Genomic DNA, 26419 nt, shown 5'->3' with positions numbered 1-26419 from the left:
AATATCTCGTCGTATTTATGTATGCATGTGTGTGTATGTATGCGTTTTTCATATTAATTCAACGTTAATTATGTGGTAGCATGGCAACGTGGCAATGATTTCAGTCCTTCAATTCTATTACATATTGTTTTTTTTTGTTTTTGCTTTTTTGTTTTTGTTTTTTTTTTGTCAATACATTTATAAATCTTACGAATTTTTTAAGCTATTTCGCTTCTTCTGTTTGGTTTGCAATTACACTTGTCTCATATGCATATAAATATTTAATAGCGGCATTTCTATTGTTTACGACTTTAATTATACTTTTATCCGTTTTCTATGTATTTTAATTCTAACGCTTTTTTATTTTTATTCGAATTTTTTTTCATGTAAGATCTTTAGTTAAGAATGCACGTCGTATGAGTAACCTCGAACTTTTACTGCCTACACGCGTGTGTATGTTCATTGTTAGGAAATATTCTCACTGGTTTATTACGTCTTTTATACAATTATTTATTTCTTAATTACGTTTTCATTTGCTTTTTCTTGCCAATATCAATATTTCTAATCTCTTATATAATACCATTTGCTTTACTGCTATTAAGTCAATGACATTGGTGGAGCACACTTACACATGCAAATAATCGCGCAATAGCCGTACTCTTAAATATTTGCACGAAAATCAATTATTAGCTATTTTAATGATGTACTAGAAGGGCGGATAAGTTTTATTGATGGTGGGTGATGTAAGTTATTATATTTGTTTGAAAAAATGCTAAGGGGACACTTGAAATTTGAAGAGAAATTTTACGAGCAATTCTGTTATAACTTCACGACAGAGTAGCTATGAAGAAGAACTGTGGGGAAGCTGCTAAAAGTGCTTATTTTCGCAAACAACTATGTAAAGAAAGTTTAGGTTAAGGTGCACATTGGAAATAAATAAAAAACGTGAGCCATTCTAATAAAGTAAAGTTGAATTAAATTTTATCATAGAGTAATCAAGGCGAATCTATTCGAGGTGGTATCGCTAAATCAGCTGATTCGTTTTTTTCTTTCGCCGCGTCCAAGTGGCTGTCAGCCCCATGGCTTCCCCCACACTTCTCCGATATTAGAGTTCAAACGCTCACACTTTGGCAGGCAAGATGGAACTCTGAACGGTACGATAGGTGAACAGCGAGACTAATACCCGATCTAAACAAGTGGGTAGAAAGAAAGCACGGTGAGGCTAACTATTACCTAACGCAGTTTTTGTCCGGACATGGGTCCTTTTGCAAGTATTTGTGGCGAATGGGAAAAGTGAGCCTACCAAACTGCATATATGGAGATACTGAGTAGGATGATGCGGAGCACACCTTCTTTAAAAGCGGGAGGGGGAACATAGAGAGAACAGCTCTGCAACGAGCTATTCGTGTATTTACACTTGAAGAAATAATCGAGAAAATTATGATAGACGAAGAAAACTGGAATGCCGTCGCAAATTTCGTCGAGGATATTATCCGAAAAAAGAAGCGTGAATGAAAAGTTATGCTGAAGAGCATTGAGCATAGGTTTCTCAAAACAGGCGACCCTGGCCGCAGGGTGAGTAAGTAAGTGAGTAAGTCTTGGTCCTCTACCTCGAAGCAATGCGGAAGCAGTCCCGGGGCGGAAGGAAAAATCCTAGAGAAGACGAGGGATATTTTTAGTGGAATCACCACACACGCAGTAGCGACGGTTACTATATGCTGCGAAGGCATTTTTAACCCAAACTCACCGCCAAAACAAAAAAAAAAAAAAATTGGCTGTCAGCCCAGTATTAAGCGAGGCGAATTCATTCTTTGTTTTCTACATTGCCAATATTTTTCTTTGGCAATCAAACGTACAAACTATTGTTGTTGGTCTAGTGCCATCACCTTTAATGAATGCACCTCAACTGGTAATGTAAGAATACCACTGGAGAGAATATCAAAAGAGGTCCTTAAAAACTGGCTTAACAACTTCTTTGATGATGAAGGTGCAGTTCTCGACAAGAAACTAAATTTGAACTTGAATGCAGAGGACAGAGTAAGAAAACCTACTGTAGCTCTATTCCCATGCCAAAAGGTAATAGAACGCAGGTCTCTAAAATCTCCGAAGATAACTCACTGGCTGTATATGACCGTTATCAGATCTACCCTCCTTTGCGGGATTATAGTCTGGTGGACTACGCTTCTCGACAAGACTACGATTAGAAATAAGCTTTAGATGGCTCAAGATATGGCGCTTATATCTATCAGCGGCGCTCTGAGACCCACACCCCCTGATGCTGTGAAGTCTTTTCTTCTTACTTCCCTGAGATTTGTTGTTAAACAGAATGCAGGTAACACTGCTGCTCGGCTTGCCGCACCTAATCAATGACGCGTTTTGTGTGTTGCACACGCGGCCATAACACTCGGTCTGGGTCCAATCAATCCTATTGACTATTAGTGGAACGAACCATACTTTAATGGGTTACTTTGTACTAGAATCTCAGCCAGATGTGAGTGGTTTGAAGATATATCTGGTCGGAAAAACTGTCTACGGTTCTTTACTAATGGCTCAAATTTCGACGATGAAGTTGGCTTTGGTGTCTACAGTAAGACGCCAAAAGTAAGTGTTTCGGCTTGTTTTCCAAATCACAAATCAGGCTGAAATTCTAGCCATTAACTAATGAGGTAGCTGTCTGGTTGGGCAAAAATGTGGCTACCTTTAGAGAAGTCTATATTTATTCCGTTAGCCAAGTGGAGACTACATTTCTTGGTGGTGCTGTCACTAATTCCATCATTGCTCGCAAATGCCGGGCGTCTCTTAACGGTGAGGTGGAATATTTCCGCACCCATTTGCCAGGGCATAGTTAGATACCAGGGGATTGCAAGGCAGACAAATTAGCAAAAGAGATCACTACCACTCGCCTTCCTCTTGTTATGGAAATTTAATGTATACCCCTCTCAACCTACAAGCTGCGTGGTGCCAGTGGTATTGTCACTTCAGCCAACAGGAGATGGGTTGATAGTTTGACATGTACCGCAACAAAAATAGGTTGCCCGAAATGGGACGCCTGACGCTCAAAGACGCTACTTTATCGGTTAAGGAAAAACGTCTGTATGTTAGCTGGCTTCATCACAGGTCATCCTTGGTCGACATGCTCACAGTTTGAATGCACCTTCTTCTTCTCAAATATTTTTAATTTCCATTTTTCAAAAATATTTTCAAAAACGAAAATATAGAATGCAAAGGTATGGCCAACATCAAACCGTTACTCGGCGGTTTGTTTACGAAAATCCTGAGATAGTGAGAAAAAATCAGCCGATCACAGCCTTCGCTCAGTTTACATCGTTGCCGTCTGAGCAAAGACTGTTTGGACGAGTGTGTGAATACGTGTGAAATGAACGAGCAAAATTCTGCTGTCTAGTCATCAACTCCGTGGCAGGCGAAGTTATTCTAGCCTGGTAATCTATCATCAATATAAAAAAGGGCCGATTGGAAGTGCCTAAGAAGAGGTGTGAAATGAGTGGACTCCATTCTGTTGATCCCCCTGGCCGTCCGTGGTGTAACAGTCAAAGTAAGACAGCCAAAAGCTTACTAGCAACTCATCAAATTTTACTATCGCTACCCTAGACTTTAGAATAGAGTTCAAGGTAAAGTTGCCCACACGAATGGAATGGGATTATAATTCAGTAGTCAAAGAGATGGAGATACACGGACACCTGCAAAATAACCAAACAAACATGGGCCAATTTCAATAAATCCAAAACTAACGAGCTGTTAAAAAAGCCGTGAGCAGACATTTTCAGAATTACGTCAACAATAACCAGTCACTGGCCTTTGGAGGACATTGCCAGGAAGATGGGGTGGGCATACAACGATAGACGTAGAAGCTGCAATCAATAAGTATCTAAGCAAACAGTATTTCATGAGGTGAGTGCCAAAGTCTGGGAGAAAAGAAAATATACGAGAGAGACAGATTTATATAGTCAATTGAAGCTGGTTCGACTAAAAAAAAGTAGTTGTTCTACAAGTGGGCCTGGGCTACGTCACTCAGACATCATCTCCACGACCACTACTACTCTGGCACATACTTAAGATTTTAGTTTAACAGCATTAAAATCAAATTACTATTAAGCTTTGAATACCAGTGCGAAAATATGAACCAAGCGAAACTCGATAGTAAAATTCTGTCCTCTTTCTCTGAGGGTATCTCCAACCTATTATAAGTGGAATTTAGGATTGCATTGAATGACTAAAGAATGAATGACTCTGTGTATCCAAACGCACCAAAGCAGCTCTGTATAAAATTAGCAGCTTCACAGTGCAGTTCCTGCTGTAGTACTGAATAGATGAATGCAACTGAAGCAGCGAGATTGTAGAAGTACTCTCAAGGCTTGTGAAATCATAGCAAGGTGACACGGCACATTCTAGCATCGGTTGGATAAATTCTGGAGGCATTGTTCGATCCGTGACGCAGTTCGTAACATCATTTTAATTACAAAATTTTAATTGCAGTTGCATACAAAGACAAAGCCTTAATGCTATAGCGCCAATTCATATATATTACATTCCCGTATTTGTATTGCAAATCCCCACAACTACTCCTACACACTTATGTCTACTTTACAAATTGCTTATCTTAAACTTTTAGTCTTCGTTGAGACCATTCAATTCAACGCTCTGCGTCTCTAGACTGCGTTTCAAATCCGCAATAGTGCTGAGTATCATTTGCTTTTTCTGCTCTTCGTGCGTGCCAACGCCAGCTGATTCACTGTCACAGTTAAAATCGTGCAGATCCTGACTGCTGGTACGCGTGGCTAAACGTGGATTGGAGTTTTGGCGTTCGCGACGCCTCAAATTGTGTATCTTAGCCAACATCGTTTGTTTTGGTATTTCTACAACAGACAAATGAGTAATTAGCCGTCGAATTTGTGATATTAATTTTGTGTCCAAACACTCACCCGCTTCTAAGTCGAAACTCTTTTTGATGCGCTCAAATGTCGAGCTTCCACTGTAAACTTTTCGTTTCAAAGGCTCACTTTGCGGACACGCATGCATCATTCCCGACCGCCAATGTACCACTGCATCATTTGGTTTTGCCTCTACGTTGGTCATATTGTGATTTCGCAGATCCGCTTCATCGTAGCGTGAAATGCGCGCAAATTCCGGCAAATAATTGTGATTCACTGCATCCACGACTGCGGTGTCATTGACAAACTGTTGCTGCCCACCACCAACCTTGTGTTGAGTCTCCGACTCAGAGTCGCTGTCAAAACTTTGCGCTCGCTCTAGGTTTCCACTTCGCTTGTGACGCGGCACTGGCGATTGGCTGCGGAAGCGACGCTCTTGCCGCGGGGTGGCAGTTGGGCTGTGCTGCATACGACGTCCATTTAACTGTAGCTGCGGTGACTGGGGTGGTTTTGCCAAATCGACTGTCTTACGCACCGGCACCTCTGGTGGCACATTTTGATTGATAAAATTCGTCAAATGCGTTTTTCGTGGACTGCAACGACTGAAACGTGGGCTATTCGGTGCAGAGGCTGGCGCATGTCTTAGTAGATCTATGCGACGATTGATGGCGGCAGCGAGTTCATGCTGTTGTTGTTTCTCAGACTGGGCTGCATCCAGAGAACGTTGCTGGGCTTGCTTTAACTGCTCGCGTCGTGTATCTGCCTCACAATTTTTCAACATTTCTACGCGCTTATTGGTGAGTGGATTTACACGGCGTGGACTGGAAACGGGTGTGTCGCGTGGTATGCTGAAAAGTAGTGGAAATTAGTTGAGGCTTTTCCTGCGCGATATGGAGTGCTTACCTCTGCATGCTATTCTTCATGGAGACTAGTAAAGATTCGGCTTCCTGTATGAGTTGTCTGTACTTGACGTCGGCCTCCAGGTCAGCTCTGAGCAAAGCACGTTCGCTCTCTGCAATTGTCATAAAGCGTTTGGTGTCGCACACATCCACGCATACCAGCGAACTGGAGCGATTGGTAAGTGGTGACGTTTCATATATTCTAGAAAAATTAGAAAATATATAAAATTAAAGTGTAAAACAAGGCAATACTCGATGAATAGAGAGAGAGAGAGAGAGAGAGAGAGAGAGAAATTTAAATAATAACCTTGAACTTATGTGCGCTCGGCGAAACGAACCGGGTGACCAATTGACATTGGCGAATTACCTAGGGTGACCAAACCCAATTACACTGCACAACACAAAAAAATACAAGATTCCGACAATGGGTGTCGACAGACAGGAAAAAATATGCATTTATCGACGATTTCAAAGTTTACCTCTGAATTTTTTTAGGGGTGACAAAGTGCCCACTTCTTGCATATTCTTATGGTAAGCCAATGGGACAGTGAACCGAATGGCAGATGGACGGCGAAACTTATTCCATCAATTGACAAATGGGTCCAAAGGAACTTCGGGGAAGTGACTACTTCTTAACTCCGTTCCTCTCGAGCCTCGGATACTTCCGCAGATACCAATACCGCATGGGCAAGGTAACCGATTCCAAGTGAACACACGTTTTTTAGTTGTAACAGACGGCTCGCGAAAAGAGATGCTCTGAGAGAGCAGATTGGCGACATCGCGCCGAGCAACATAATTACCAAAATGCTCGAACGCTAGGACAGCTGGAACGCGGTAAAGAAATTCATCAAGTACGTACTACAAAATAAAAAAATTGACTTCATCACAGTGCAACAAAGCGCAGCCGCACAGATAGAGACACAAGAATACGAGCCTTAAGCATGAAAGCTGGCTACAAATATGGTGGACTCAGACGTGGGTGAATAGAATTGGTCCTTTATAGATGCCATTCTGGGCCCTCGTGAAGTAACATAGAAACTATGTAGTTCCGAGAAGGGTGTCTCCCCACACGACGCAGTAGACGACGGTCGCTGTAAGTGCGAAGGCATCAAAAAAAAAAAACCTTCACCCACCAAAAAACAAAATCGGCATAGGAAATTGTGCGATTCTTGATGCAGTTCTCTGGGAAAAACAAAGTGAAACATTTTTATGGAGTATTTTAACCCTCTAACTACTCCATAGATGCATCTTATTGGTCTCCTTTGCTGGAAAGGATCAGAAGCACTCACAGCCGAGTGATATAACGGTTTAAAATGTACCTAAAAAATATTTGGCATTAAATTTTACTATAAGTCTCTTAATACACCAAAGCATAAAAATCAACTTAAGCGCCAGAGATTAGTCAAAATGGAAAAAGTGTAAAGGTTAAATTCGTTAGTGTGTACCGGAAAAATAATATATTTTCGGAACCTGGTTATTTTGGGAAAAGTATGATTTTGTAGTACAGTGTTAACGCCAACACAATGTGAGTCTCTTGCCTGAAACAGGAATACAAGGAAGTAATAATATATTTCAGCGTTTCTCTGGCTTTTGCTAGACTGAGTTTAATATTAGATGTATGAAGAATAGACAAATTCAATATGACTTCACCGGTTTCTGAGGTGGTTCAAAGAGTTAGCGAGGCCTGAGCAGGATTAATAACACCCAAGCAGTCTTCTCCTAGTCTTGATTAGCGCTGAATCCTTTCCAGGGAAACTAAACCTGCATTCCTACAAAATTACAATTCTTTTTCTAACCTACTCAAAGCGCTTGAAAACTGCACCTCGTTAAAAGATGTGATTTTAGGCGCTTCACAATTTCAGATATTTGCAAGCGCACAAACAATCGCAAAGTCTTAAGCGTTAAAAACTTGTTGCCTGCTTCGTTAAATCGCTAACTTCCTCCCTCCCTTATACTTACCTATTCTTCGCTATGATATGTCTTTGTCTTCGCACACAGACCGGTGTTCCACCTACACTACGCGACTGTCGCGGCTTGTGTGGCGAATATGATCGGTCTGTACGATTCTCGGCACTCTTCTTGCGTGTCTTGAGAAAACGCTTACGTCGCCGCTGCGAACCACTTCCTGGTGCTATCACACCACCACCAGCCTCTTGTGAGTTCTTCATGTTTCGATAATTTCGTCGCGAACGCACTGAAGCACGCGTCTCCCCATGCTGCCGCATCGAACTCCGCTTGGGACTTTGGTTGCAGTAATAATAGCTGCCCGCATTGCACTCAACCTCCTTGCGCTCAGATACCTCATGCATGGATGAGGTATCAATGAAATCTATATCGAGCAGCTCATCGGTGTCACACTCATCGCCGGCATCCTGCCCAGTATCCAAGTCTGAGGGGCAGTCCGTTGGGTCCGAATCGCTGCTACAGTAAGTGTTGTTGTTAAAAAAGCAACAATTAAATTATTTTTGTTTCTTCCCACATACCTGAGTATGTCAGTCTCCTTCTCATAAACGTAACTCTCATCAAATTTGCCCATCATCTCGTTCAGCGTGGCATCATCGTCACTTACAACTGGCTCCCTGTTGCTGCCACCGCCTACGACACATACGTCCGCCAACATCGCAGCCAGCGGCTGTGCCACCTTTGCTTGCAGTTGCTCTGCACGTTTGCGTCGCACTGTGTTCGGCGTGTAGGTCCTTTGCATATTTTCCACTTCAGTCAAAGATGACGAGCTCTCCGTCGACTCATAACCAGTGCCCACCATGCCACCATTGTGCCTGGAAAGCAGATAAGAATGAAGCATTTTAATTTTGGCCGCATTCTGTTTGTCTTCTCTGTTCATTCGACTAACTACACTCATGTGAAATAAAGCGCAGTACACTGAAGTATTCGATTGCGCTTTTTTCCTTTTCTGCCCGGCCACTTACTTGTCACTTGTCTGTTGATTATGCTGCATTACCCGGCGTCCATCTGTTGTTGCGTTGCTAGATCTCTTGCCTGAAGAGGATGTGCTTGCGGCATCAAGCTCGCTGCGTCCACCGCCCACGTTGCCACTTGTCAGCATCTTACCCGCTTTCTGTTGCCGCGTTGGTGTGCCTAACGCCTCGAGCGCCTTAGTTGAGTGCGCTGACGAGGAAATCGTCGACGTGTCGGATGTTGTTGACATCGCCGTCGGCGGTGGTTGTGTTGGTGGTGGTGGTGGCAAAAATGCTATCACGTTCTGTACGCTCACACTTCCCGTTGCGGGTGCATTCGCTTCCGATGTGAGGTACCATGGATTCGTGCGTATGCGACAACGCTGCCTAGGGGAGGGTGCTGCACGTGAGGAAGAGAGAAAAAAAGGTAAGAGAGAGGGGAAAGGGGAAAGAGTAGTTGACAATGACATTAAGCTATCATTTGGCTCATCGAAGTCAATGATTTTGTTTATGCTTCTATGCTACAACAATTGGGACTTACACTCAAAACCCTTCAAGGTGGGCAAAACAATGGCATTACGCAATCCCACAGGACTATGACGTCCAACGTTGCCAGTGTGTTGTATGGCATGTGGGGCATCCAGTGGTATGAAAGGTTCGTGATGCATGCTATTGTTGTTACTGCAGCCTTGGCCCATATCATACGAATCCGCACGTTTGTATAGGCCGGAAGCATTGGCGAATGATGTCTTTGGCTATGAAAATAGGAAAGTGATGTGAGAATTGAATAATCGCTACTGCTTTCAATGGAAAATAAAACACTTGATATCCTGCCTTTTTTGCCTATGTTGTCTAGCGAAATACGATTCGAACTATTAGAACTATTTTAGCTGATTTCTGATAGATTTCTTTTATTTGAATTTGTTTAAAAACTATCAAAAAGACAAATATTAGTTTTTACATTCATTCGCCTGTTCATACAAATATGAATTTATGTAGAAACTTAAATACCTATATAAATTTTATTTATATTAAAACTCTGAACTTTTTAAACAGAATTTTTCCAACCCATCGAATTTCAGCACAAAGTGTAAGTTTCGAGTGACTACAAAATACTGTTGATTTAAAAAAAAATTATTTAATTTTCGCCTTTTCTTCCATATAAAGTACGTACTCAAATTTTTTGTTATATGGATGAAAAAGCCTGGCACAACCCACAAAAAAGTTGTCAAAAATCAACAGAATGTAGTCATTTGAAACTTGCACTTTGTTGGGCTAGAATTCAATGGGCTATAAAACTGTGTAGCCAGAAAAATTCTAGAAATTCTTGTTAAAAAGTTTCAAGTTAGGTTAGGTTAACCCGGCTGACATTAAGCTAGGAATATCCTGTTTTTAAAAAAACTGCCTTAATGTAAAACATATTTGTTCTTTTCTTTTTTTGAGTTTGAATAAAATATTTGAAGATGTTCCATGAACCAAATATACTTTTTCGGAAAGGGGATAAAAAATAAAAATACACGTGTATCGGCGATTTTCATGCACACGTCACAATTTTTTTTTTCGTATTTTATAACTTTAAACGAGCAATTCTTGTATGCATATCTGTATAGCCGCACGATCTCAGGATTAGCTTAACGGATTTGAATGAAATTGGGCACACAGATAGTGTATCACATTTCTAGACTTTTCACCTAGGTGTTGGCACTGACAATGTTTCACAGGGTTGCCACCTGTTCGAAATAAAAAAAAAATTGCATGAGATATGCCGATGTGGGTATCAAAAGAAAGGTATTGCACTCCGCATTACAATAGAGATATAAAACCTCGAATTTTTTTATTTTTTTATGGGTATTGGTACAAATTCCGATACTTCTGGTTCCCCGCATCTCGCATTCGATGCAAGAAATGTTGATAGCATTGTTGGTGCTACTGTTGGTTCTCCATCCCTTAATTCGGGAACATCATCAAAAATCTCTATTGAAGCCGCTATACATTCTTCTGGTGAGTACAGAACCGCTGGAATAACCGATTCTACATTAGCGGAGCGAATTTTGTTGCGGCGAAAGTATTGGTACCCTTTAGTTTGAGTAAAAGTTACGCAAAAGTAGCACAGTTCACTGCACTGCTCCGTACGTGGTAGCCAAATTGTTGGTACAGAGTCCTTTATTGTTGACCTTCCATCAGTAAACTTGCATAAATTTCTATAGCAATAGTCGCCCACGGCTTCCGGAGTATACCACAAGTAAGGAACATAAGCAGTCTTAAATATTTTCTGAAACGAATTAACCACTCTTTTCGTAATATTTTTAAAATTTTTACTTGGTGCGAATAAGCCACAAACAAGAAAATCTGAGAATTGATCAAATTTTTTTTTTTAATTTTACATAATAAAAACATTTCCACGAGTCTGCCTGCAGAAATTCAGCGCGATTGGATCACGGAAAAAGGGTTTTAACCATTGATCCAAAGTTTTTCACACAGGCGGACTACGAGCTCTATATTTTATACAATACATAAAAAAAAAAATTCTGACGTGTACATGAAAATCACCGATACACGTGTATTTTTATTTTTTCTCCCCTTTCCGAAAAGGTATATTTGGTTCATAGGACAGAAAAAAGTTCGTTTTTGTAACGCAGTGTTATTTAAGGTTTGCTCACTAGTGACATTCGATTTTTAACACTCCCTTACAAAAGATTGCATTTAAGAAGGTGAATAAAGTGGAAAATATTAAATCCTTTTTGGTAAAAATGGTAGCAAAAAAGTATTTTCTTACTTAAATGGAAACAAACCGCGAACGGTTTAAAAAATAAATTTTAATTAATATTTGAAGTTATTAGCGGAAATTGTTAAGTCTATTATTAAAACAAGAAATTATTTCACTTAATCTGAGATTATTTTTTATATTTTAATTTTCAAATTTAAAACCGATCGCGAAGTTGCGAAATTTCTGTTAGGTGTTTGGCAGAGCTCCCCCTCCAATTTGTGGCGTGCGTCTTGATGTTGTTCCACAAATGCAAGGACCTACAGTTTTAAGCCGATTCCGACAAATGGTTTTTTATGAGAAGCATTTTCATGCTGGTAGTGTGCTGGACATTTCATCCATCTATGGGAAGGTGGGATCATTGGAAACAACTTTCGTCAACCCTATTTTTTTATAATGAGGTATGCAATGTTATCAATCGCGTCGGGACTATCCAATTATTCTTGCAAATTGCAAAACATGAATTTCTTCTAAATCATCACATCAATTACTCTATCATGTCCTGACTTAAGCGGTATGTATTTCATGTCATACTACCATAGTCCTGAACATACCGATGAAAACTCTTTAGAGAGTTATTGCTCGTAAGCAGACCTTTTTGAAAATGAAATGCTTTTCCTACAAATTTTACTTTTCCTCCACTTTTACTCAAAATTTCTAGAACTAGCCTTGCTAAGGGAGTCGATTTGTCAAGAGATAACGAGAAAGCTGCTTACTGAGCGAACCTTTTATCATTGAATTATGGAGGTGCTCCATATTGCTCTGCAATATTTCTCTTCCTCATTACAGCTTTTGTCACTTCTAAAATTTCGAACATTTTTAAAAACAGTATACACAATCGACTAGTCTTTTTCGTGTCTATTCTTTATTTTGCCTTATAATTGAGGAAAACATCTCAAAGACGTCATTGTTACGACTTTTGGCATTCAAATGGTTTAGATATCAAACCGCAATAACGGTGTAACATGAGGAAAATTAAAAGAAAAACAAAAAAATAGAGCTCTGCTAATATGAAACCTCGAAAAATGCCCTAATTAAGCCGAGCATAAATTCATTTACCTCGTATGCTGATAAGGGTTTTGAAAAAAAAAAAAACAAATACAAATCCCCAAACTTTAACACACCTCTTCTATAATAAATGAAATTACAAACTGAACTTAACACTTCAGCTTAAATCTTCACTGCTTACCATTGGGTCGATAGGTGACATTTCCTCTATTTTATTCAGACCAAATTTGTAACGTTGCGCCTCAATAGCCAGTGAATTGACGCTCTTCGGAAAGTAGTGAGTGCCGGTACGCATATTTATGTAGTATTCCGGTGGCGTGTAAATGGCGCCTGGTATGACGAAATGGATTTCAGCCAGTTAACTACTAAACTCGCCTTGTTTTACTTACCTGGTGAAGTACCGTCGGTGGAGTAACCAGTCGAGTAAGCGCTCTCCGGCGACGAGAGACTATGCAGCGGCGCTCCAGTCATGCCTGCCATTGGCTGGGATCCATTCAAAGCATGCCCATTGCCAAAACGTCCTCCACGCAAGCGGCTGCGCTGGCAATGCATCGACATCAAACCGTTCGAAGGACCACCCTGATGTGTAGCACCGAACTCGCCTGACATGCCGCCCATCACCCCGATACTGGGATGTTGATATTGCTGCGATATGTATTCCGCACTACCACTCCTCATGTATGTCATAGAGGCATTCGCATTCAAACTGTCATTCGAATTGCTGCAGCTTTGAATTTTCGATGGCAGCAGGCGGCCGTAGCGATTGGAGGCATCATCTTGCGAACGACGATCCGCATAGAGCGAACGCACGGGCGTGAATGTTGAGAGCTGTTCTGATTTTGGGCGCTCATGTATTAAGAATGGGTTGGTATTATTGTTATTGTAACTGGCGCTGCAGTGCTCCGGATGACGCAAAATAGTACGTATTTCCTCGTAGTGTACAGTGTTGGGATCCTCCTCGAAGTGTTGCAAATCGGTGGCGCTGGAATTTTGCGGCTCAGGCGTAGGTAGTGGCTTCGACAGTGAACTATTATTATTGCTACTATTCTGGTTAGTTATGTTGTTGTTGTGATTGCTGCTGGAATTCATTGAGGGCTCCTTGGAGCCAGTAGACCATGACAACGATGAAATTGATGATGATGAGCAATCGGCGGGATGTGGTTGTTGTTGTTGATGCTGCAAAGTATTTTGTTGCAGCTGTTGTTGTTGCTGTTGTTTTTGTTGGTGTTGTTGTGGTTGTAAGTGATGGCTATACGATTGTGTGTAAGACTTTGCTTGCAGTGAGCGATCATCACTTGAATTATCTTTGCTATTTGGCGCCGTATAGGGATGCTGCTGTTGTTGTTGGTGGTGGTGGTTAGAGTGATGCGACTGACTGCGTACACGATGTTGTGGCGCATACAGGAAATTGTCAGATTTTGGCGAAGTGACTGTCTCCTGATCCGGTGACTGCCATCCGAAACGGCTCTGTGTCTAAACGAGGACAGGAAAACAAAAAGAAAAAAGGAAAGTAAAGAAAAACCCGGAGTATTAATCAAACATAAAACACGCGCCCCAGACCCCAATACTCATGGTCGCCCAACACCACGGACATCTAAGTGGGCTATTATCCATCAACATTTTTTGTGCGAACTTACATGGCCTTGAATAGGCGAGACTTCTCGTCGTCTGACTGGACTCGCAATAACACTGCCGCAGCCATTTCCACCGCCTCCACCACCACTCACGCCACCGCCATTGTGATGATTAGCACCGAATGAGGACATCGCGCCGGGTGCCACCATTACCGTTGTCATTGTCGGCGCCGCGGACGCGGACGAGTTGTTGGCAGTGATTGATGTTGACGCAGACGACGCGCCATTGCCGTGCGCGTGATGAAGCGTAAAAATAGCGCTCGAATTGGTGTTGAATATCTTCTTGTTGTTGCTATTTTGATGCTGGTATGCTTCGTGACTGCAACCCGCGGCATTGGCGACACTGACAGCGCTGCGGAAAAGGGAAATGCGGCAAAAAAATAGCAAAAAAATAAAATGAGTGTTTGTTTTGGCTCTGCTGACAAAGCAGAAGTTGGAAATGTTTTTAAATGTACGAGCAGTCGACTATTTTATTTTACCTATTTGCGGCTTTATTTTTGGCGCCCTTCTTACGCGGCCGCCCAATGTGGTTTTCCATCCATGAACGTAATTTTGAGCCGAACATCGCGTCCGGATTTTATGTAGTTGCTACTCCTTCCACGAAACTTAATATTTAATTTTTATTTTGGTTTTGGTTTTGGTTTTGGTTTCTTTTAGAATAAACTTATTATTTAGTTATTGACTTCAGCATTGCTTAATTGTTTTTAATTTCAATTTTATTCCTGTATAAGTTGACAACAATGGACGGATTTCGTCAAATATTGCACCAAGGAGCTGGAGGATATAGAAAAAGTAGGAGTTAAATATGAAATAATTCGATTCACAAATGTAAGAGGTGTATGTGCATTTGACCTGGTCGGTCGTCATACGAAAAAAAGTTGTAAAACTCCATCCTTGCATTAAAAATTTATGTTGAGAGGATTTCAACGCCATCAATTTTCTTCTGCTTAGAAAACTGCCGAAATGATTTTGTATTATATTTTAGTTATTTGACATCTCAATTCAAATGCAATACGCCATGATTACAGCCTTGAAGACTTCTATATTCAGTTTTTATATGTACCCTTTTGAGTTCCGAAGACATTTTCACATAGTTTGAACAGGTATACTTCCCTTAGATATCCTTTTCGTTTCATCAAACTCAAGATTCTCAAAATTCATTAGAAGTTTACTCTTAAATTGTTCTGCTGAATTCATAAACAAAAAATTATATCTAAAACCTGACCCAATTGCGTGAAAGCAGTTTCGAAACTCAGTGTGCGAGATGCGGAAATAAAACCTGTGGAACCTTCGACCATTCAAGCTTACAGCATCTATCTACCAGATGCTGTGGCCAGCTATATAAATGTCTACTTAAAATTTAAATCCTGCCGCATAGCTGAGATCCACATCCTTAAAACAACTTCTCAATAAGAAAATCAAACAGAGCCTCTAATAAAACCCTTCACCTTTGTTGACGACCATTCCAAACGTTTTAAGTACCACGATTTGAGAACAAGCACCTGAAATATTCGGCCCCTTAATGCAGAAGATGGCCCTGGTAGTTAATGTACTTGTTAAAGCAAAGACTGGCCCCTCTGTCCCTCAAACCCTACGATGAACGAGACAAGTTAAAAAGATCTTTGGGTATTGCGTCGTCTACTGCAGTTGTGTCCATGTAAGGAATAACTAATTCAGTGTCGGATTGGCAGTGGATGAGTGATTTCGCTACCAAGTACTCTTGCTTACTCCGGTGAATGAACGTCTTATCATAATCCGCTTCAAAGTGAGACGAAGGAGAAGCACGGCGTAACCAAAGACCACTTCTATTTTTTTAGAAATAGTTTTGAAAGCTTTCTTCTATTGCTTCAAATATGGCTTCCTTTCTTGTAGATTTCTCGCTAGGAAGCAGGTAGAAGTCGCTTAGCGCAAGTTCTGTTGAAGAAGACGAATGATCTAACGCTGTAATTTTATACTTTGCCGGAAACTTCTCGAGCCGAGCTCTCACTCCTATTTGGCGTGTGCGTCTTGATGTTGTTCCACAGTTTCAAAACGACTCCGGCAGAAATACCCTCGGAGACTTGCCGTTACCTGCCAAAGGGCAACCGCTATTAAAAAACATGTTTTCTATCATTTTGATGTTCTATGCCTAGAGATTTGATCCTACGCACTCCCGAATGGTGAACACACACCAACTCATTCGGCATGGTGGAGCCAGCGAATGAACCAGCGCATTATCTTGTTGGAGAACGTTTGACATGTCTTTTGATAATTTGGGTTGTTTTTTCTTCCTAGTTCTTGGAAGGCAGTGAAGATGCGAAATCGAACCAGGTTAACAATTCGTTCAATATTGAAAGGGCGAACCAGGAACTGTAAAAATTTTGCCAATAGCGAATTTGCCAGACCAGAAGCCACGCTCATAAGGACCTATCGGTTTATTGACAATGTGCCCTTTACACAGTGCCGGCGATAGGTGGGAAGATTGATTGTACTGCAGTAGACACAAGCTGCAAGATTACCATTTTTTTATCAAAATCATCCCTTTCAATTAAATTGGTAGTGATTCCTATGCGGAAGTGTTGTACGTAAGTAGGTAGATGAAATGTTTGAAGTACCAGACTGGAACTCCCCAAATAACACTAAATCGCCGTTTGATATCATTATGAGACCTCCAAGGAGCAGATGGCTACAGCCAGCCAGAGCTTTTGAAGTAATGGAGAAGATTGATGGGAGTTAGGTTGGCGCACTATCGAAGAAAGGAGCACCCAGTCACCTTAATCGTCTAGATACCAAGTCCGGACATTTACAGAAAAAATGCTTAATAGACTCCTTCTCTGAAAGGACCCCACAGTTTCTGCAATGGAAATTGAATAGTAAACCCAACTTTTCTGCGTGAGTTCCGATCGTTCAATGGCCGGTATGCACAGCTATTTGTTTGGAAATTGAATGGCGTGGACTATCTGCGTCCTGCTTCTGTTGTACTGAGGTCAAAGGATTTTCGAAATACCGCCATCTGGCCTGTGCTTTTCTGAGAAATAAGTTGTGCGATTTCCCTTTAACAACACTCAGGGGGATGCCGATGACAGGGTGGGAGAACTCTGATACCAATTCAGTCCGCTTCCTGGCAAGCTAATCAGCAATTTTATTTCCCTCTATGTTCCTATGTCCTGGAACCCAGATCAGAGAAATGTTACCTACACACACAAAAGATTTAATCTCCTCCTTACAAGAGTTGACCAATTTGGATCCGCGTCATGGCGTCGTCAGAGCGGAAGTGCTGTACCGTTAATAATAATTACACACTTTGGGATGTCACTAGTCAGCAACCCAAAAGACTATTTGAGCTGGAAATCCATATCTCTATAGTAATTAATTAATTGTTGACATTGCTTGGCTTTTTTCCGTACAAGAAATTTGAGCATTTACTTTGTATGGAAGAAAAAGAGTAGTACCTCAAAAATGTTATCAAAAATCAATAGTATTTTCTAGTCGCTTAGAACTTGAGCTTTCTAAATTACTAAAATTCAAGGGGTTATAAAGCTGCATACCCACAAAAACTCTAAACATTCTGCTCAAAAAGTATAATTTTTGACGCATTTTGAAAAAAATTTCGAAATATTGTACAAATTTTGAGACTTTAGTGGCTAGACAGAGGACTCTGGAGACGGTTTCATTGCAAAACGAGCGGATTGCGGTTCCTCTGCGAAGCTTTGGTCTACTCTTGAGGAGATGGTCCTCGTTTCTATTCAGCGAGCGCGGAAACGAGCAAAGTCGCGAGATCCTACTGTCCATGGGTCGGTCGAGGGCGCTCGAGGGAACTACTAAGGCTAATAAAGCCGCAGCTCATGAATTTGGTACATATCCTTAACGGGCATTGTGCGTTAAGTGTTCATGCGGTAAGACGTGGGATTGCTTCAAGTTCTTTCTGCAGAAGATGTCTGAGGGATGAGATGGAATCATCCAGTACCTTCTTCTCACCTGCCCTGTGCTCTCGTCGGGCAAAGGTGCAGACATATCACTTTTTTGCTACACTTGCGGACACAACTGGTGAAATGCATCAGTAGCTTGAAGCGGTTAATACGAACGTAAATCGCCACTGTTGGTCGTCATCCTGTAATCCAAAGTCCCTCTACCTTTTTCACCTGTTGGGTTCGTTTTATTATATTCTCCTCCTCCCCCTGTATGGTATCACAACGGACGAATTTTGATTTTTTTATCCAAGTGGATCCCTCGCAAGGGCAGCCATTTATCCTATACTATCCTTGAGACTTAGCACTATATGGGTTTTGTTGTAATATGAACTATATTTTCAGAAAACAAAAATATGGCGGTGTGTTTAGCAACCGGATATTTATGAGAAGAAATCAGATAAAATCAGATAAAAAAAAAAAAAAAACAAAGGTCAAGTATAAGACAGTGCACTTTAAAAGTTCATAGCAACGTGGTTCAGTTAATAATATCCGAAAAATCTTGTCTTACAATTATATTTTTTACATAGAAAAGTAGAAAATTGGTATCAATTTTCTTTCTCCGAGTTTAGATTTAAGCAACGGTAGTAAATATGCAGCTTTTCTGGAAACTCAAATGCGATTTCTTCAGAAAATTATGCGCAACCTCTTTCGCCATACAGCCAGCCATTCATTGCTCTGATTTTCCCCATAACTGATTGACGCTTAAATTACGCAATAGATCCTTTTCTTCCTTTCATTCTTCAACTATCCAACTATCCACCACTAACACCACTAAAATTGCTTCATGCAAAATTTATTGCCAAATAGGCTGTTAAAGCGATTTTCAATTTCTTCGTATGTGCGGATATTTTATGTAACACCCCCACTCACTTTATTTTGCATGCCTTTGAGCTCGAGACAATAACTGGCGTTGTTCCAGTTCTGTCAACGTCTCATATCAAGCGGTCGACAGGCGGATATGCCGGAATGTGAGCAGGCATGTAAGTGTGCACGAGTAAGCGCATATGTGTGTATGTGTGCGTATATATAGACAGGCCAACATGCCAACTTGGAGTCAAACTGGCTGGAATACAATCAATTTGTGGGGTAAATTCGTACGAAGGTATGCCTCGATGTAGACCCAATCGGCGCTGAACACGCACAACAACAGTTATGGAAGTAATATGTGTAACAGTATCTGAATATCCGGTGCCACCCGCCTGTGCGGGGCGCATATGACAGCTACATTTTTTACACTGATTTTAGAAGCCACAAGCAGCCGAGTTCAGAGAACTGCATATCCTGTGCCATATAAAAAATAATTTAATATAATTTGAACTAACGATTTTTCCACTCCTTAGGGCTTAATGTGAAATGCAATTATGTATTAAATTACGGCAATCAAAGACATGGAAAATTTATGAAGGTTACTTTATTTTTTCTACAATTTTAAATGTATGTCAATACAAGCACCCCGCGACAAAATGATAGCACAAATAACATTTTCATCAATTATGATTTTTTTTTTTTTTTTGAAAGGTCATTATTTTTGTATAAAAGTATGGCTCTAACAAAAACCTGTAAATCCATTTTAGCTATACATCAAATTTTATAAAAAAATGATCAAATTCCATAAACTTTTTATTCCGATTCCATGGCCTTTAAGTAGGGTTCCTAGATATATTTTTGGAGTGCAGTTTTACAGCCCATTAAATTTTAGTGTAATAAAGTGCATAGCGAAAAGATTTCAAAGGTAAGCTCCCGTAAGATCGTTATTAGGCACTGAGCGAATCTGGCCGAATCAGCTGATGGGCAATCGTCACTTGTGGAATTTTTACCAAAAAACTGAGATTGTGTTGATTATGTACGAAAAAAATCAACCATGACACAAAACTGTGAAGAGAACTTCGTCTGCCACGTCACGGGGGGACTCGCCAGTCGAATTGCGAATCGTGTTTTTGTTGTTATCGTTGTAGCAGCATAAAAATTCTCCATATACATATATATACGAGTATTGGCAATGCTGCTGAAGTGACAGTCCTTAGCCGAATATAAATCCGGGTCGTTCCGGTTAAGTAGAACCGACTATCGTGGGAACGCGAATTGTGTGTTTGTGGGTTACGAACGGCGACCGATTTGCGGTTGTGTTAACCGCTTAATGCTGCTGATGAAGTTAATCAGATTTTTAATAACAAGGCCTGTTATATCAGCAGGCGTAGAAAAGAAGTGAGCGCCAAGAAGCCTAAATCTTAGTCACATGACAGCAGGGCTGTTACGAAGAGCCTGCTGAGATCATTACACCTCATTCTTCATACAGCTGGCAAAAATTGACTCCAAGTAATTCCAAGTCCCACCGCATGCATACCTTGCATGTAGTAAGCTGTAAAGACACCCACGAAATTTGAGAGCTGAGATTAGGTCAATCTCAGAAAATTCCTCGAACGCCTCCGATCCACACATGGTCAAAAGAATTTGGTAACCTTACAAGTTTGTCCAGCGCTCGCTGAGTTGACGCTAAGCCCATCATTGCAGGAGTAGAGCGCAGGTTGTAGAAGGGATCCCAATCCTCTCCTTTCGCGGGGAGACTACCTCGCATGTCTGGCCAGCTCATCCACTAAGCAGTTTCCCCAATGTCGCTATGACCAGATACCCAGATGAGCCTTATGTCAATGAATTTGAATGTGATCGAAAGTGAAACCAAGCATTCCTTCACCATTTTCGAATGCACCGCCATTGAGTCCAGTACCCTAAGAATTAGCTTTAGATCTCAGTAAATTTGAATAAGAAAAGGTTGTCGAGTCCACAAGCAAGCAATCAATGCAGTGGCATTATGGAACCAGATCACTGTTGGCATTTACTTATATAAAGGGTTTTCCAAACAGAGGTGTTATTTTGGTATTCAAAGAGAAATGCTACTTTTTAAAATAAATGATCGGATGTTTATTTCATTATAAAGAGGAAGGTATGTCGTTAATAGTGGAAAATAACATCAGGCAAATGACCACCATGACCACGCTTACAGGAAAATATCCTTTTCATGAAATTTTCCATAATCGAATTGCAAAGTGGCTGCCCTATGTGCTCGATAGCCTCCCGAATTCCATATTTAAGGTCTTGAATCGACCCTGGGCTGTTGGCGTAGACCTTCTCTTTCACGTGGCTCCAAAGAAAAAAGTCACAAGGTGTTAAATCACAAGATCTCGGTGGCCAATTGTGATCATCTCTTCGAGAGATAACACGGTCCGGAAACTTTTCCCGTAAAAGATTAATGGTTTCGTTGCTTGTGTGGCACGCAGCGCCGTCTTGTTGAAAATAAACGTTGTCCAGATCAATACCAACCAATTCCGGTCATAAAAAACCGTTAATCATCTCTCGATAGCGCAATCCATTCACCAATAACACCTGTTATTGCAAAACCCTTTATTATATTATTTTCGTTTTCCATACTAAAATACCGAATTTAAAACTTTATATTTATATATATATGTAAATTAAGTGCGTGAATGCATTCCGAATGTTGTCTGTGTCATACGAAGAAGCTACTTTGGACCAAAGCAATGTTTATCGTTTACAAAATGTTCTCAGAAGGCCGAGAAGATGTGAACGACGAAAAGCGAGCCGGACGCTCGAGCGCTTCAACAACAGACGAAGTGAAGAGAATGGTATTGGCCAATCGTCGAATCACCGTTAGAGAAGTTGCTGAGGACCTAGACTTATCGATTGCCTCGTGCCATTCGATTTTTTTTCAATGATTTGGCATGAGACGGGTCGCCGCAAAATTCGTACCAAAACTGCTCAATTTCGACCAAAAACAGCATCGCATGAACATTGCTAATGAGATGTTGGACTCTGCCCGCGACTACCCAAATTTGCTCCAGAGGGTCATAACTCGTGACGAATCGTGGGTTTATTGTTATGACGTGGAAACCAAAGCTCAATCATCTCAATGGCAGTTCTTGCACGAACCAAGACCGAAAAAAGAGCGCCAAGTTCGGTCGAATGTAAAAATTTTGCTTATCGTTTTCTTCGATTGCAGAGGCGTTGTGCATCATAAGTTCTTGCCACAGGGTAAAACGGTCAATAAGGAATATTACCTACAAGTCATGCGTAATTTACGCGATGCAATCCGCCAGAAACGCCCGGATTTGTGGAAGAACAAAAATTGGCTCTTGCATCACGATAACGTCCCTGCTCGCTTGTGCGAGACTTTTTGGCCAAAAACAAATAATGATGCCACAGCCACCGTATTCCCCAGATCTGGCTCCCTGTGACTTTTTCTGGTTCCCGAAACTGAAGAAACCCATGAAAGCACGACGCTACGCTACGATTGACGAGATAAAGACGGCATCGAAGGAGGAGCTGAACAAGATAAAAAAAATGATTTTTTGAAGTGCTTCGAAGATTGGAAAAAACGTGGACGTCCAATGTAGAGTACAGGGTAAAGAAAGCGAATATAGCACTTTACACGTGTAAGAGAATGTACTTTTTCCACCGAGAGCCGAATGGAACAAAGGGAAGGTGTTTGGAAGGTACGATATTCAAATCTACACTGACGGTTCTAGGTTGAACTGTGTTGTGGGGGCTGGCTTCCATTCAGATCCGCTCAATCTATCTGAGTCAATTCGACTTCCTGACTATGCCAGCGTATTCCAGTATTCCGTATTTCTACAAGAAAGTTGGTGCAAAAGTAGCTATCTTCTTAGACAGTCAAGGAGCTATCAAGACCTTAGACTCAAATTCCACCTCATCCAAACTACTCTTACAGTTTAGAGAGGAACTTTAATTGCTTAGTCATTGGCTTGAAATTACTCTGACATGGGTTCCCGGCCATAAGAACAAACGGGGTAATGAGATAGCGGATGAGCTAGCAAGAAAAGGTTCGGCACTAGACATAGCAGAGGCGGTGGAGGTTACTACCCCTTTTAACACAATAAAAACATTCGTTGCTTCGCACTACCATACTTAAGCCGAAAGAAGGTGGATGCAAATAAATACGTGTAATACTACAAGTAAAAGATGGGCGTCGTACAACATCCAGAGGACGAATTACCTAGGTTGCTTGGTTGGTTAAAGTGGTGATTCTTCCAGAATCCAACTAGTGCTTCCGCACCATTTTGTTGACACAGCCTCGTTACCAGCTTGCTTAACGGTTGTTTACAGCATGACTATATCCAGTCTGTGCGGTTTAAGAACCTTATTAGGTTGTTGACATCTACGCCAGACAGTTGTTCGAGGCTCTCGAGCAGCGGTTGGCCCAATGTTAACATTCTGCCATTCCATAGGGCAGGGCATTCACAGAGGAAATGGAAGATTGTTTCCTTTTTCTCCGGTTGTTTACAACTGTGAGGGATACCCATTTTGGCTGCTTGCTCTCTGATAGACCAAAAGCCAGTTATGACTGCCGTTAGTGTCCAGGCGTCTCGACGTTTCATGCTTATTAATGTCGGTGTTTGCTTGAGGTTGTAGGTAGGCCATAACGTTCTGCTAATTTTGCATTTCGTCTGGTCTCTCCATCTACAATCTGCGATTCGGAGGTATTTTAGGGAAATTATACTCTTGACTGCTCCTAGGGGTGTGAATATCGATTCTGCGGGAGCGTTATTCATAGCAGATTGCCAATTCATCTGCGTTTTCGTTACCTTCAATGTTCCGGTGTCCTGGGACCCAGATTAAGGTAACTTTATGGTTTTCACTCAAGGTGGTGAGGCTATTCCTACTGTGTTCCATCACTTTAGAGGTTGTTGTAGCCAAACCCAGTGCCTGGATTGCAGCTTGGCTATCCGAAAGAATAACGATATTGCCCTTGAAAGAGAAACCTGCGATTAGTAGCCTACAGGTTTCTCCAATTGCCAGTATTTCCGCCTGGCAGACACTGCTGGTATTAGGGAGACGCACAGATTTCTCAATTTTAAGTCTTTATTTCAGTAGAAATATTCAACCTTTTCAACAACAACAAGAACAACAACAACAACAAGAGTCACCAATCATCACTAATAGTGATAAATGGCCATAATACAGGCTTACAAGTGTAAGTGGCAAAAGTAGACTCAGTAATCGAATCACACTTTTTTTTTTAAATGCCTCTGTTATGACTCTGTTAAATGCCACTGTAATGTTAAACTATTTAACTGATCCAGTTAATCTCCGCGTTGCCAGCTCTCCACAGCGTTAATCTGAGTCCTTTGAAAGTTAATTTTTTTACATTTATATAACAACTCATTCAAACATGCAAACATAGGGCAGTATTTCATAAAGTATAAATGACTACCAGCGATTTGAGTGAAAGCAATTGTAGCAAGTTTTCGTTTTCGCAAATCGGTGAGAAGGCAGTTTTATTCAAATGAACACAATAAAAACCTTTTCCTCAAATACTGCCATTTTTTATTGCTTTTCTTGTATTCTAAACCAAGTTAAGTTATACTTTAAACTCGAATTTCTTTAAATATCGTACGCTCCTATCTTTGCTCCCCAGTTTCCCTAGCAACTCGGAGTATTACACTTTTGGGGGGATTCTGATTACACTATTGGGGCACATTTGCAATTGCATGCCATCATTATCCGTTGCCATTCAAATCCTGACATAATCATCAACCAAGCATGAGATCATCCGAGAAATGGCACTACAACATCATAAAAATAAGGAAAGAAAGAAAGAATGAAATCTTAGAAAATGTGCTATTCGGTGCGCTTTGGATAGACGAGGAGGATACAGATTTATATTTATCATTTGTGTTAGCGAAATTTCAAATTAATGTACGAATAGAAAAGCACAAGCTGAAGTTCACTAATAGAAGATGAGCAAGAAATGTAGATGCGCGACGTGGTGCGGGTGGCGGGCACACACACAAAGGGATACGATATGGGCCTGTGTGATAGGCGAGCGTTTCGTTGCAAAATTACACTTAATACATACAGACAGCACGTAAAGCTACTGTTTGTTATTGCAGTGCGCTTGTCATTGGTGTGTAGTTGAAAAGCTGAAAAGCCTCCAGGGAGCATTTTATGCTGATAAGAAAAATTCAATGCAAAAGTTACCATGCCATGCCGCGCCACGCCACGTCACTCACTATGCAGCTGCGCCCTTCCTTTAACGACCCACTGAATGAACTAAAGGAGCGCCTGCAGTGCCAGCAAAGTATCACTCGACGCCCCTCAACTCCTTCACTTCGCCGCCGCCGAGTGCGCAATAGTTGTAAACTATGTAACTACATTGGAGGTGTATACTATTTCAACTCACTTGCAGGAGGAGGTATGCCGAGTTAGTAAAGCCTACCCAAAATGGAAGGATACACTGTATTTGCACAAATCCATTTGTGTGCCAACATAAATATCCAGACTTGTATGTGTGGACATACATGCCTTCAACACAAACAAAAGAAAACTTACTATTTGTATTTTTGTGTGTGTGCATGTGCTATATTTGTTTTTGTGTTTTGCTGTGCCGGAATGCGGCATCATTTACCTTATCCTTTGCGAATTCTGCAGCTGCCATCGCATCATCCTCATCATCATCAGCATCATCCTAGTTACTATATCCTTCATATCCTTTTGCTTTTTGTTTCAGTGACAAAGCGGAAACGTGTGCAACAACAGCAATAAGTAGGTAGTCAATGCGATAAAAACCAAAACAAAAAGAAAATGTAAAGCAGAAAACTTTAATAGTTGCCGTTGTAAATGCACCTCCGCCACTCTACCACCCCCGCTTGCTGTCGCTCTTTTTCGCCTACTCGCGCCCCACTCTCCACTTGTCGGTTTTGTTCCTTTCTATCTGCTTTCTGTTTGTTTACCGTTTGCCGCTTACAATTTTGTATACCTTCAATTTATTTGTTTATTTTTGTTGCGACTGCACTAGAAGTCGGAATTCACTACTCACTCACTTATAGTGTTGTTTTTATTAGTGTTATCAAATATCATTTACTTTTTGTATTTTACAGCTAGCAATGGAGAGCGCGTGACGAGCATACTCGAACGCCAAAGAGAACAAGAAATAGAGCGCTTGTGTATGAGTAAGTTGATCTGCATGTGTGTGTGTGTGTGTGTGTGTGTGTGAACGCCTACAGAGCCGGCTTGACAGCGTTCGGCTTCGATGTTGGTTGTTTTTGGGGGGTTGGTCGGTCGTCTGCTTGCGTTGATTTACTGTTTGCTGGCACACAAGCAAAGAGGATGCTCACAGGATGCGCACTATATCGCTGGCGTAATATCAGCGTCGAAGCGGAGAGTGGTTGCGGGTGGTGGTGGGTTGTTTGTTGGTAGACGCGTTCAAGTAAAAGACGTTGGCAGCGTTTGATGGTGGCGGTAGAAGGGGCGAGCTCACTGTGATTATGAGTGAGTGCGAATGCACTGAGGGTGGGTTGTTGGTGGTAATGGTGGTTGTTGCTTCTGTTTTTATTGTAATTGTTTGT

At 41.2% G+C, this 26419-nt stretch overlaps 1 protein-coding gene across 2 annotated transcripts; it reads right to left on the bottom strand.

The window, feature by feature from the left end:
- Positions 1–4320: 4320 nt before the first annotated feature.
- LOC129246077 (uncharacterized) lies at positions 4321–25884 on the bottom strand. 2 transcript variants are annotated; one of them, XM_054884610.1, is made up of 12 exons: positions 25480–25884; positions 14568–14862; positions 14092–14440; positions 12844–13927; positions 12636–12784; positions 9224–9437; positions 8695–9082; positions 8251–8544; positions 7727–8188; positions 5772–5969; positions 4920–5716; positions 4321–4853 (listed from the first exon to the last, which is right to left on the bottom strand). In XM_054884610.1, exons 2-12 carry the CDS (start codon positions 14651–14653, stop codon positions 4606–4608), a joined length of 4269 nt encoding a protein of 1422 aa, XP_054740585.1. In that variant the 5' UTR covers positions 14654–14862; positions 25480–25884; the 3' UTR covers positions 4321–4605. The 2 variants fall into 2 exon arrangements, with proteins under 2 accessions (XP_054740585.1, XP_054740586.1); XM_054884611.1 differs by having other exon boundaries at positions 7727–8185.
- Between the last annotated feature and the right edge of the window lie 535 nt (positions 25885–26419).

This window comes from Anastrepha obliqua, chromosome 4 (genome assembly GCF_027943255.1).
Source record: "Anastrepha obliqua isolate idAnaObli1 chromosome 4, idAnaObli1_1.0, whole genome shotgun sequence".
Lineage (NCBI taxonomy): Eukaryota > Metazoa > Arthropoda > Insecta > Diptera > Tephritidae > Anastrepha > Anastrepha obliqua.
Note: the sequence above shows the minus strand (reverse complement) of the source record. Positions and strands in the feature narration are given on the sequence as shown.

Bases quoted from the DNA above. Each gene is read 5' to 3' on its own strand.
- LOC129246077 (XM_054884610.1), bottom strand. From the start codon at position 14,653: ATGTTCGGCTCAAAATTACGTTCATGGATGGAAAACCACATTGGGCGG. The intron at 12,785-12,843 runs GTAAGTAAAACA...TCGTCATACCAG, and splicing joins CACCGACGGTACTTCACCAG to GCGCCATTTACACGCCACCG. The intron at 8,545-8,694 runs GTAAGTGGCCGG...TCTGCTTTCCAG, and splicing joins AATCAACAGACAAGTGACAA to GCACAATGGTGGCATGGTGG.